This window comes from Crocuta crocuta, unplaced genomic scaffold (assembly GCF_008692635.1).
Source record: "Crocuta crocuta isolate KB4526 unplaced genomic scaffold, BGI_CrCroc_1.0 scaffold24, whole genome shotgun sequence".
Taxonomy (NCBI): Eukaryota; Metazoa; Chordata; class Mammalia; order Carnivora; family Hyaenidae; genus Crocuta; species Crocuta crocuta.
In genome coordinates, this window is record NW_027530974.1 from 5982623 (window position 1) to 5995103 (window position 12481).

The 12481-nt window shown below is 52.9% G+C and overlaps 1 protein-coding gene across 1 annotated transcript in view; it reads left to right on the forward strand.

Moving 5' to 3' along the window:
* RREB1 (ras responsive element binding protein 1) overlaps window positions 1-5324 on the forward strand; it is a 132049-nt gene extending 126725 nt beyond the window's left edge. The window contains exon 12 of the mRNA XM_077770058.1: window positions 1830-5324. Coding sequence (XP_077626184.1) covers window positions 1830-2347 — 518 coding nt within the window. The 3' untranslated portion in view covers window positions 2348-5324. The remainder of the gene's footprint in view (window positions 1-1829) is intronic.
* Window positions 5325-12481: the final 7157 nt, after the last annotated feature.

Genomic DNA, 12481 nt, shown 5'->3' on the forward strand with positions numbered 1-12481 from the left:
GCACAGGGGGCGTCCCCGGCCGCCGCCGCCGCCGCCGCCGCGGAGAAGCCGGGCGAGGAGGCCGACGGCGTCTCCGACGGGGAGGCCGAGAAGAAGCCCTCAGAGAAGAGTGACGACGACAAGAAGCCAAAGACAGACTCCCCGAGAAGCGTGGCCAGCAAGGCGGACAAGAGGAAGAAGGTGTGCAGCGTGTGCAACAAGAGGTTCTGGTCCCTGCAAGACCTGACCCGGCACATGCGGTCGCACACAGGTAAGGGCGGGGGCGCTGGGGTGCCGCTTCCCGCGCCCGCCAAGGGGGCGTGCTCCAGGGGGAGGCCAGCCTCGGTCTGGAGGACGTACCTCCCCGGAAGCAGGGGCGAGAGACCGGTTCGTGGGAGGCCCCCGTGGGCGCGGCAGGCCCGGTAAACTAGGGATTTCACAGGCTGTTCTAAGCAGTGGGAGCACACAGGCCCTGTCAGGGAGGCGGCACGGTGGGCCCTCCGCGGTGAATTTTTTTTTTTTAATGAGATACTTTTTTTTTTTTAACGTGTATTTATTTTTTAAGGCAGGGGAGGGGCACAGAGAGAGGGAGAGACAGACTCTAAAGCAGGCTCCAGGCTCCGAGCTCTCAGCACAGAGCCCGACGCGGGGCTCGAACTCCTGAACCACGAGATCATGACCTGAGCCGAAGTCGGTCGCTTAACCGACTGAGCCACCCAGGCGCCCCACCACAGTGAAATTTTTGAGAGCATTTTGGCCAGCCCTCTGAGCCTCAGTCTGTCTATCTCTAGAAGGGGAACAGGACTGTCCTGTCTCCTAGAAGCATCTGGAAGAATGTGGGTGCTGGCGTTTGGGGCCTGTGGTGAGCCTGGGGAAGGACCGGGGGTGTGGTCTGGGGGCAGGTGTTCTGTGGGAGGCACCTGGATTTCATCATCAGCCCTCAGGTGGAAGGTTGGCTGCAGGCGCCCAAAGTGAGGGGCTTTTCCTTTCTTGGCTCTCCAGCAGCCGGGCTCACGGCACTGAGCGGGAGCTTCATAGGCACGTCCCCGAGTCCACACTCCACACCTGTCCTCACTGAGGAGCCCCAAAGCAGGGGCCGTTGTTCTGGTGGAAAGGAGGACACCTGAAATATAAAGTCCAAAGATGCAAGTGTGCCCCCCCCGCCCCTTCCCACCCGCCCCTCCACACACACACACACACACACACAGCCTAGGCTCCACATCTTGGTTACCGTTTCCTCCTGTCCCGGCTGCTGCAGCCGCGGCGCACACGTTCTCCCTGCACACCCCTCCACCTTGCCAGCCGCGGGGCCTGGGTTTAGGGGATCCCGAGGGCTCTGGTGCTCGGGAGAGAGGGATTCTTGGCCGGTGGCAGGTGGTGCCCTCAGCTGCTCACAGCTCAGTGTTTGTGAGCAAGACGGAAAGCCCCAGCTGCTCCGTATCAGAACACAGAGTATCTGGTGCCTTTGACTTAGGAGATGCCTGTCGTGCACAGCCCTCGGAAGTGGTGCCTGTCCCCATGGGAGGGACCTTGCTGCTGTCCATCCCGAGGTTTTTTTTCAGGCCAGTCTGGATATTCCACAAGGTTTCCACCTGGAGGCCCTGGTTCCTACATCCTGTGGGAAAAGCCTATTTTGAGAGATGAAAGGGAGAGAGAAGCCGAGCCAGCCCGTGCATATCGGTGACCTTATTTTGCCAGTTCAGACAAATAAGAGGGTTCCCCCTATGTATGGGGTCCTGACACCCGCTACTCGCTGCCCCGACACGTCTACTGCTCTTGTGTAGAGCGGACAGGTGGATACTGGTGGCCTTCCCGTTAACAGAAATGACTTTTTTCTCCTGTCGCTCCAGGAGAAAGGCCGTACAAATGTCAGACCTGTGAGCGGACCTTCACCCTGAAGCACAGCCTCGTTCGCCATCAGCGGGTCCACCAGAAAGCCAGGCACGCCAAGCAGCTGGGGAAGGACAGCGACAAGGATGAGCGGGCCGAGGAGGACAGTGAGAGTGAGTCCACCCACAGTGGCAACAACCCTGTCTCCGAAAACGAGGCCGACTCGGCCCCACCGGCCAGCAACCACATGGCCGTCACCCGGAGCCGGAGGGAGAGCCTGGCCAACGCGACCAAGGATCCCAGCCGCAGGGAGGAGCGGGCAGGGGGCCGGACGGCAGGTGCCGGCCAGGCGGAGGCTGGCAGGAATGCCCCCAAGACCACTCCAGTGGGCAGCCCCAAGGAGCAGGTGTCTCAGGGTGCCCCTGACCCCGAGAGTCCCGCGGCCCTCGCCCAAGAGCTGCCTGAGCTGCAGGGCAAGAGGCCCAGCCATCCCCTCCTGGCCGCGGATGGCGCCTCGCCACTCCTGGGAACAGAATGACAGCTCATCCTGTCCCCCCACCAGCACACAGATGAAAGCCAGCAGAGCAAAGTGTCCTGAATCTGTGTTTCATGAGGTTTCCTCAGTGCCCTTCCACTTTCAGGGAGTGAGAGAGAGAGAGAGAGACGTGCAGGAGCGGGCCATCTTGTCCGGTGCCATAGCCTTATATCCCCGTGCGAGAGATGCAGCATGGACAGTTCGAGTGCCTTAACTACTCACCAGTCCTTCAGTGTCAGCCTGGGTGTTGTGTTTTCCCAAAATGACTTTTTGAAAAACAAAGCAAATATTTTAATGAATTATTTGGAGAGGACCTTTTCATTTAAGCATTAACGTTACCATCTGTATTTTGTGTGTGTGCGCTTGTTCTTGCGAATCTGTGATAGTAACGAATGTTCTGTGAGCTGGAAACAGAAGAAAAAAAATACGCCTTTGGATACCTATAGCCAATAACTGGAAGAAAATGATGTGAATTTCATGTAAATTACCAGAGGAAATATGGATAAGATATTCTTTTCTCAAATAGACCTTTTCTCTTGTTCTGTTTGCTACATGGTGGAGCTGTGATTGGGTCCTCGGTGTTGCAGGAAGTGGTTGATGAAGGCTTCCAATTTGGCGCAAGCCAAACCAGGAAAGATTCTAGCTTCAACCTTGTACGTGTTTTCAGCGTTAGCCGTGGTATTTACTGTTCCAATGTCAAGACATCCGTTCTTAACATACAGAGAAGAGTTACGCTGGCAACTTAACCTATCGAAAACATGCACAGATGTCCTATATCTGATCCCCCCCCTTTTGGTATATGTATTATTAATATTATTATTATTATTATTATTATTAGTTCATCAGTTTGCTGGTCTCTGCAGTCAGCAGAAACAAATGGGCAATATTTGTCCGGGAAGACCTGGGCTGCCCCTGGGTCCCCATGTGGGCATCTGCCCGCAGCTTCCCTCTGCCCTGCCCCTCCCCCCCCCAAACTCCCCGGGTGGTAGCTCTTCTACTGTATTTAAACAAGCCTTTCTTCCATGACTGCAGAATCCAGCGGGGGCCGTGAACGGTCCTCCCAGCCGAAGAGCAGCTCAGAGAGGGGAGAGCTGGGGGCACGCGCCCGGGGCTTCTGAGAAAGCCAGGAAATGAGGAGACCTGTCCTTTACCGGTCCCCCTGCCAAACCCAGCCCAAGCCTTACCCGCCTGTGCTACTGTCATTTACAAAGCGAGGAAGTACTACTACTGGTAATAAAACTGCACATGCAAGATTGAAGATGAAAGACAGATTTGTATTTACCTTCCTGTGATTTGGGGTTGGTGCTTGAAGATAAATGTGCTGTTTCTAGCTCCTGAAATAGCCTGAACCCCTGGGTGCAAAAAAGGCAGGATTTTTTTTTTCCCCATGAGCATCCCATACAGGTAATCGAATTCCCTCACTGTAGCTGCCAGCAGTGAAAAGAAATCTAGCCTACTGTAGCTGAGCTTGTGTTCAGCACCCTGTCCTTCAGCCGAGACCTCTAGGATGCCTGAGCCTCCTGTGCTGCTCCACCACTCAGCCCCTCTTGCCTTCCCCCTGCGGGACCCCCATCGCCACCTCTCCTAGGACACTTGTCCCTCCTGGCCCTGAGCATCCCCACCCCCTCCCCCCAACTTTACTTACACTCACGCACACAGAGACACACAGACCCTTTTCTCTCCGCTTCCTTAGCAATTTCTCGTGGCCAAAATCCAACCGCCCAGACTTCAAAGGAAGATCTGTATCCTTGAGATCATGAAAAGTGACGTCTTTGCATGTGAAAGGAAAAAGGTTGAGGTATATATGATCTGTAACTGTATTGGGGATGTATGAACCCAGAACGAGGTTTTATTTACTCTCGATGAATACAAATCAGAACCAATGACCCCCTGTATCACTTTTATGCTAAGTGTGGTTTGCTTAGTTGAAACCAGTTCATGCATCCCTTCCTTTTTTTTTTTTTTTAATGACAATTGTTATTGTTATTTTTGTTGTTGTTATTACTTGGGGTATCTTGTGTTTTGTTTTTCTTTGCAACTCTCCACACTAAAACTCCCAACCATGTGGAGAGAAGCCATGAGTTAACCCTTTATGCCGCGGTGAGATGTAGCAGGAATTGGCCCGGCAGCACTGCTGGGCCACGGCTCGCAATAATCACTATTGATTTAAAGCTTTATTTAGCCTCCATCTGTACCCTCGTAGTCAATAAGGTCTTGCCACATTTTATTAGTGAGGTTGAGAAATGTATTTGTTTGTTGTTCTGCCCCTCCCCCCCAATATTAAACTGTGAAATTTGTGATTTGTTTAAACTCTGGGTGAATCATAGTTTAGTTTGCATGTCCAGCTAATTTGTTCCTATACATTTTGTTTGATTCTCTTTCTCCTTCTCTCAGGGCTTTTACAAAAAAAAAAGTATATGTATATATCCATATATATATATAGATATATATATATGGATCTTCTGAAAAAGTTTTTTGAGGTGCAAGTTTTTTCTCTTGTTTTTTTCTCTTTGATTTATGGACACAATGCTGAGATTCAATCACTACATGAAACTCCTGGCTGTGAAAACAAGATATAAAACCCCGAGTGGTTTGCCAAACAGCCCCGGGGGAAGCTACGTGACAGTCAGATGCCAGTTTCAGAAAGATGCATCGTACCTTTTTACCCCCTTGTTTCTAGCCTCTCTTTCTTCAAGAAGGAAGTTGATCCCAGTGATTTCAGCCCATGCATTAAACAGGAAACAATAATATGTAGAATTCATATTTTTCTAAAGGGAACTTAAAAACTGCTGCTACGTGTTATGTACAAAACCGGTTTATGCCACATGAACAGAATCACGAGTTTGGTTTTGGTACTTTGTGTCCCTCTTTGTATTCAGTTGTATAATACTTCCAAATTCAAAATGAGAAGAAAAGCTGTTCTGTATCAAACCATCTAAGCAATAAATGTTATATTTTAAAAATGGCAGATTGCCAGTCACACGGCCGTCCTGTGATTTGCTGTCACCCCACCAGCTTGTCCGGCCCCCAAACTGCAGCGGGCACAGGACAGGCCGTTGGCGTCTGGGGCCGCCCGGCGAGCCGCGTGCCTGCTTCCCGTCAGCGTGGGGCACCCACGAAAGAGCTGTGTCCCCGAGGTGGCGTCTCTGAAAACAAGCCTCCTGCGTGTGGCTACAGGTGCAGGGCTGGCTGCAGTGGGAGAGTGGGAAGTCAGGCCGTGAGGGGCCTTTGCTGTGATTTCACCTGCAGCTCGGGAGGTGATGAGTCTCTACTGGTTTAGCAACAGCGCAAGGGGAATTGTGTTTTCTGGGCAGCACCTCCCATGAAGTCCACGTTGCCTTTTCCTCCTGCCCATTATAGGGGTACAGGGGAACCCGTGTAGGGGTGAGGAGGAGGTCTGTCATTGTAAAGTAGCAAATGGGCAAAGTCTCGAATCTTCTAAGCCAGGACTCGAAAAGCTGCTTGGGGAAGCTGGGTTCAGGGCAAAGTATCTGTAGACAGTGCTTAAAGTGTATTCACCGTGCTACCGGGCCAAGTGCCGGGTCGCAGCAACACAAGAGGTGCAATGCTCTCTCTGGTCTGTAAGGCTTCCAGGGTCCTCTGTTGGGAGACCCCACATATACACACCCCTCCCTCACCAGCCCCCACGAGACTGGCTGCAAAGCCAGCCAGGGGTCTTGAACTTGTATTAAAATCAGACAATCAAGTAACTTGGTAATGATTCTAACATAATGACTGGACGAACTCTCCAGTCATGGGGGTGGGTGCTGCTGGCTACCGACTCGTTTACAGCCCCCCACCCAGCCCCCCAGTGTGGATGGAGTCATTTTCCTGGGATTTGCACGGCACTGGTCAGTGCGAAGAGCAAGGGAGCCACCCCTGGGAAGTGTGACAGAAAAGACAGGGGCACAGCCCTGTGGGGGCGCCTCCACCCACCCGCATGGTGGCTGTGCATGGACACAACCCCGGGGTCTGGGTTGCTTTGGGAGAAGGCATTTAGGAGGTGAAGAGATGGGATTTGTCAAGAGTTCTGTTGCTTCCGGAGTGTGTCTGAGCGGCTGCCTGCACGGTGTCCCTGGAGAGCCTACTCAGGGGCCCCCGGGGGGCGAGCTGGCCTCCAGCATTGGCTGGAGGGCAGCGCAGTCCCGTCTCTGCCATCTCTGCCCCAGGGCCGGGCTTCCCCGGAGCTTTGGTGCCCGGCTCCCCGCTCCACCCTGGCTCGAGCCCTGCATGGACCGGCACAGCCCACGTCTCCTGTGCTGTCCAGCTCTCCAGGCTGCTGTTCTGGAACGGGAAGGGAGTTAGCCCGTGCAGATGGATACTTTTTGGCTCCTGTAGAGATTTATATAATGAGCTTCATTTAACTATAACCTATTCGGGGAACTATAACTTATTCGGGGAAAGTTGGGTGGGCTTTCTCTTCTGGTGCCTTCCAAGGATCCCAGTCGGGGTCGGGTAACCCTCAGGGAACCAAGGGCTGTCTCAGCCAGAGGACTTGCGTGCTCCCTTTCAACCCTCCCCTGGACATTTAATTTCCCTCTGGGAGGCGGAAAATGAAAGGAGCTTCTGTTTAAAACTCTGTTCCACGGGGCGCCTGGGTGGCTCAGTTGGTTCAGCATCTGACTCTTGGTTTTGGCGCAGGTCATGATCTCACAGTTTGTGAGTTTGAGCCCCGCACTGGGCTCTGAGCTGGCAGCACAGAGCCTGCTTGGGATTTTCTCTCCTCTGTCTCTGCCCCTCCCCTGCTTACACTTTCTCTCCTCTCTCTCTCTCTCAAAATAAACAAACATTAAAAAAAAACACCTCCCTTTCACTTTTGTAGTTGTCCAAACGTGGGTAAGTCCTATGAACTAAACTGTACTTTTGGGGGGTATTTCCCAGGATCCAGTTAACTTTGATTATGCATTTATTCAACAAAGCGCTTACCAGGCAGCCACTGTGTGCCCGGCACTGCCCTAGGCACGGAGAGTACGGCGGGAACAAAACAGATTCCCTTCCTTGTGGAACTTGAGTTTTAAAAGTAGCAGACAATCAGTCTAGCCTGGGAAGATGTAGAGGTAACACAGGCCCAAGGGGGAAGGGAGGCAATGGGGGGCGGGGGGCCAGGAGGGCTGGACGGGCCCACCGGGGACATCTCAGGACAGCAGGCAGCAAGAAAGCCACCCACGCAGACGTCTGGGAAGGGCCCCGGAGAGAAAGGCCTGGGGCCGGGGGGCCTGGCAGCCCTGGCGAAGCCTCAAGGCCGGAGGAGGGTGAGCAGGGGGCGGGGCAACACAGGATGAGGCAGAGGGGCTTGCTGGCTGCCTGTGGGCGTGGGAGGATGGGGCGGGTGGGTACAGGGAGGCCGTCTAATGGCAGTCACAGTGACGCAGGCCAGAGGGGCAGCAGCTCGGAGCGGAGTGATGAGGGGAGACGCTGAGAAGAGGTTGGGTTCACGGTAAATTCTCAAGGGGAGCCAACAGGACTGGATGAGCCATCAGATCCATGAGCTACGGAGAAGTCACGGCTTTGAGACACCACCCAGGGCACACAGGCTTAGCTGTGATGTCCACATGTTCAGAATTCACTTTTATATTTTTTAAGATTTTTTAAAATGTTTTTATTTTGCAAGAGAGAAAGAATGTGAGCGGGGGAGGGGCAGAGAGAGACGGGGGAGAGAGAGAGAGAGAGAGAGAGAATCCCAACCAGGACCCACACTGTCAAGGCAGAGCCCGACGTGGGGCTCGAACTCACGAACCATGAGATCAGGACCTAAACTGAAATCAAGAGTTGGGCGCATGGGACACCTAGGTGGCTCAGTGGTTATATGTCTGATTTCAGCTTCATAGGTTCGAGCCCCACGTCTGTGCTGAACGCTTGCTCAGAGCCTAGAGCCTGCTTCAGATTCTGTGTCTCCTTCTCTCTCTGCCCCTCCCCCGCTCGTATTCTGTCTCACTGTGTCTCTCAAAAATAAATAAATGTTAAAAAAAAAGTTTTTTCTTTTTAAAGTCAGGCGCTTAACCAACTGAGCCACCCAGGTGCCCCAGAATTCACTTTTAAAAGAGGGGGCTTCACTGGTGTCCATCGATAGATGATGGATAGAGAAGATGTGGTATATATACATATATGCAATGGACTATTATTCGGCCATAAAAAATGCAGTTTGACCCTTACAACAACATGGATGGAGATAGTATAACACAAAGCAAAAGAAGTCAGACAAAACCTGTATGATTTCACTCATATATGGGATTTAAGAAACAAACCAGGGGCGCCTGGGTGGCTCAGTCGGTTGAGTATCTTGACTTCAGCTCAGGTCGTGATCTCATGGTTCACGAGTTCAAGTCCCACATCAGACTCCATGTTATAGCTCAAAGCCTGGATCCTGGTTTGGATTCTGCATCTCCCTCTCTCTCTGTCTCTCTCTCTCTCTCTCAAAAATAAACATTTAAAAATTAAAAAAGAAACAAACAAAGATAAAAGAGAACGAGAACCAAGCCAAGAAACAGACTCATGACTATGACTATAGAGAACAAGCTGACGGTCATCAGAGGGGAGGAGGGGGGGATGGGAGAAACAGGTGATGGGGACTTAAGGAGGGCACTTGCTGTGATGAGCTCCGGTGACGTATGGAAGTGTGGAATCACTATATTGTACACCCAAAACTAATATTACGCTCTATGTTAACTATACTGGAACTAAATAAAAATTTTAATTAAAAAGTAAATAAAAATAAAAGAGGCAGGCTTCAATCCTGAAAATTAATCTTGGTAGAGGATATGTAGCCAATGGAAAAAAAAAATTCTTGATTCTTTACACCCCACATAAGTGCCCCATTTCTAGGAAGTAGCTGCTTCCAACCCTGTGGCCAGGAACACACAAGTCCTGTGGTGGCTCCCAGAGAAAGAGCACCCTCCTCGCCAGCATGATTTCCGGGCATGCCCCCACCACCCTGACACCCACTGCTCACCATGATCCAGCTCTGGCGTCGGCAGCCCGCCGATCTGTCCCCTGCAGGGTGGGAGAACAGGACCCAGTACCAAAAGGCTGGGGCACCTGGCACTTCGTCCTGGATGGGACAGTTCCCAGACAGGGAGGAGGGGCCTTAGAATTCTATCTTCTGACTGCAGCCCAGTGACTCTGGGCTCTGCCTGAGCAAAACTGGCTTTGATGAGCTGAATGGACACTAATCCAAATGGCCACGCCCTCACTTTCTGATCGCTGTTCTCCAGGGAGACTGAGTACATGGTAACACACACACAGGAACTCATCACTCACCTGTCCATGCTGCTCACTCTCTCACATATTATCTGACTTGGCCTCTAGAGGAGGAGCCACAGCTGGCAAACCATGGATCTGGACTTGATCTTGACTCACTTGACTCCAAGGTTGGTGGTCCTGACCCACGAGGTGACCATCTGTGCCATCTCCCCCAGCCCCTGGCACCCACCCGTCTACTTTCTGTCTCTGGGAATTTGACTCCTTTAGGGACCTCATAGAAGTAGAAAGAAAATCACATGTTTGAAAAAATTTCATCAGGGCTCCTGGGTGGCTCCGTTGGATAAGTGCCTGGCTCTTGATTTCACCTCAGCTCATGATCTCAGTTTGTAGGTTCAAGCCCTGTGTTGGTCTCCAGGCTCAGAGCACAGAGCCTGCTTGGGATTCTCTCTCCCTCTCTCTCTACCCCTCCCCCTGATTGTGCACGCTCTCTCACGATAAATAAACATTAAAAAAAAAAAAGGAAAGAAAATTTCATCAACACACATGTACTAACTGATAAGTGGGAGCTTGGATGAGAGACATGCCTGCCTGCATGGTATTTATCCAAGTGGCAGATGGATGTGAGCCAGCCCCAGGGGGAGGGGTCCCAAAAGTTATGTCCTTCTACCTGAAGACACAGCTAGTTCTCTGTCCCTGTGTCAGAGAGGCAGGGCAGAGAAATGGCCATGAGCCAGGTCTCAGGCAAGCTGGCCGGTGTGGAGATCCCAGCCCTGTTTCTTATGCCTAGTAAATTACCTTCTGCCTCAGTTTCCCCATCCCTAAGAATGGGATAAGAATAGTTACCTCGGGGTGCCTGGGTGGCCCAGTCGGTTAAGCTTCCAGACTCTCAGTTTCAGCCCAGGTCATGATCTCACCGTCACTGAGTTCAAGCCCCACGTTGGGCTCTGCGCTAACAGTGTGGAGCCTGCTTGGGATTTTCTCTCCCTCTCTCTCTTCCCCTCCCTTGCACTCTCTCTTTCCCTCTCTCTCTCTAAATAAATCAACATTTAAAAGGAATAGTTACCTGTCGTGGGAGTGCCATGCAGACTAGAAGACTTGATATACATCAGGTGCTGGAACAGCACCCACTACAAGCAAGCATCGCAGGGACGTCCGAGGCTCTCCTCATCCCTGCTCCTCCTACAGGGGAGGCAGATGGGCAGAACTTGCACAGGACACCTTCCTTCCACAGAGGCTGGGGGAACAGCCTGCCAAGGGGATTGTGGGAGATGACCGAGCTTAGAGGCCCCAGAAGTGTAGGCGTCCTCTGAGCCCCTACTGCCTCCCATGAAGGGAGGGGAGCCAGACAAGCAGGGAAGGAGCTCATCAGAGGGAAGGCGGCTCCCTGACCAGCTCCACACACTCTCCATCCCAGCCCCTGAGTGCATCTGTCGCTCTCTCTCTCCTTCTATCTCTCTCGGCCCACCTGGCCTTCTCCAGTTTGACTGAAGGAAGATGAAGGTGCCGAGAGAGAGTCCTGGGGGCCCCCCACCTGCCCCTGGGGCCACTTTGTCCTGCTGCCCAGGGCTGGGGAAACACGGGGTTCCGACTTCGCCCAACTGGCCAAACGACTCCCTGCAAAGGAGGAGGGTCCCAGAGAGTGGTGGGTCTCCTCTGGCTCTGCAGTGTGGTCACCTGGCCCCTCCCTGTCACGGATCTCATGGTCACAGGAGGCCAGGACTCCACTGGGCCCTGATGAGCAGCAGCTGCCTCACGCTGGGGTTGCTGGGAGGGAGGCACCTTGAACTCTTCCTTCACCGCAGGCAGCATCTTAGGAAGATCCTACCTCATGGCCCCCAGCATTGCAGCGAAGCCTGGGGTCTATAGGAGGACCTGTTGGGGGCAAATTGTAGACCTTGAGCCCAGGATGAGGCCTAGGCCTTGCTACCTTGCTACAATAAGCCCCTGTCAGGCCCACAAACCTGGGAGTCAGCACCTGCAAGGTAGCAAGAGCCCCGGGGAACTGGGTGTGCAGTAAGGTGTGATTCCGGGCTCTTCTGACAACAACTTCACCAGCCCCGGCTTCAGCCACGAGAGAGGTAACACATATGCCTACACACACGAGCCACCCCAAAATCTGTGGCGTCTCTGCACTTTGGCCCTACTCATGGATTGCAAAGGCTCCCAGAAGGGGCCTAGAAGGAAGAAGAAAGTGCCAGCGTGCCCGGCCAGCCAGCTCCCTGCTGCGCACCAAGCAGCCTGGGCCCCCCCTCCTTTCCCAACACCAGCTTCCCAGGCGGCCGCGGACTGGGAAGGACGACCGGGGTTATTTTAAACTTAAAATTGAAGGTTGCTCTTTAGCAACAACAGAACAGTCCCCTCAGATTCTAGGCTGCCAGTGTCAGTGTCCTAAATAAGAAACCAGCGGGCTCTCCTTTCCCGTTTTACTTTTAGGGGAAAGAAGCCACAGCCAAATGTGGCCGTGACGTGTCGGGCCCTGGCTGCTGGCCGCCTCGAGCCCGGCCTGGTGGTCAGGGCAGGAACGAATGCTCCGGGCCCAGGCGGAACATTCTCCAGCCCTGCCTTCATCCGTGCACCCGGGGAGCTCTCTGATGGCGCTTTTAAATCAACGTGATCCCTGTTTGGTTTAGAAAATTCACAAGCCACAGGAAAGTAGGAGAAAAAAAATCAGTCATCTCGTGTCTCAGGTACTATTCTTACTCGTTGAACATTGCTGTTTTAGTGGGGCCCAACTTTTCTTCTTTCCTCATCTGGGACGCGTTTACACAGCAGCGGGCAGCATGCACAGTGTTTTCCTGTGGTTTTCGCTTCTTGTCCTCACCCGTGTCCAGTGAGCGGGGAGGGAAAAAAATCCTTATCGTCTCAGAGCAGACACCGGGGGGCGATGGCTAGCACAGGCCAGCCGCCTTGTCTGTGGCCTTGTTAGGAGGAAACTGG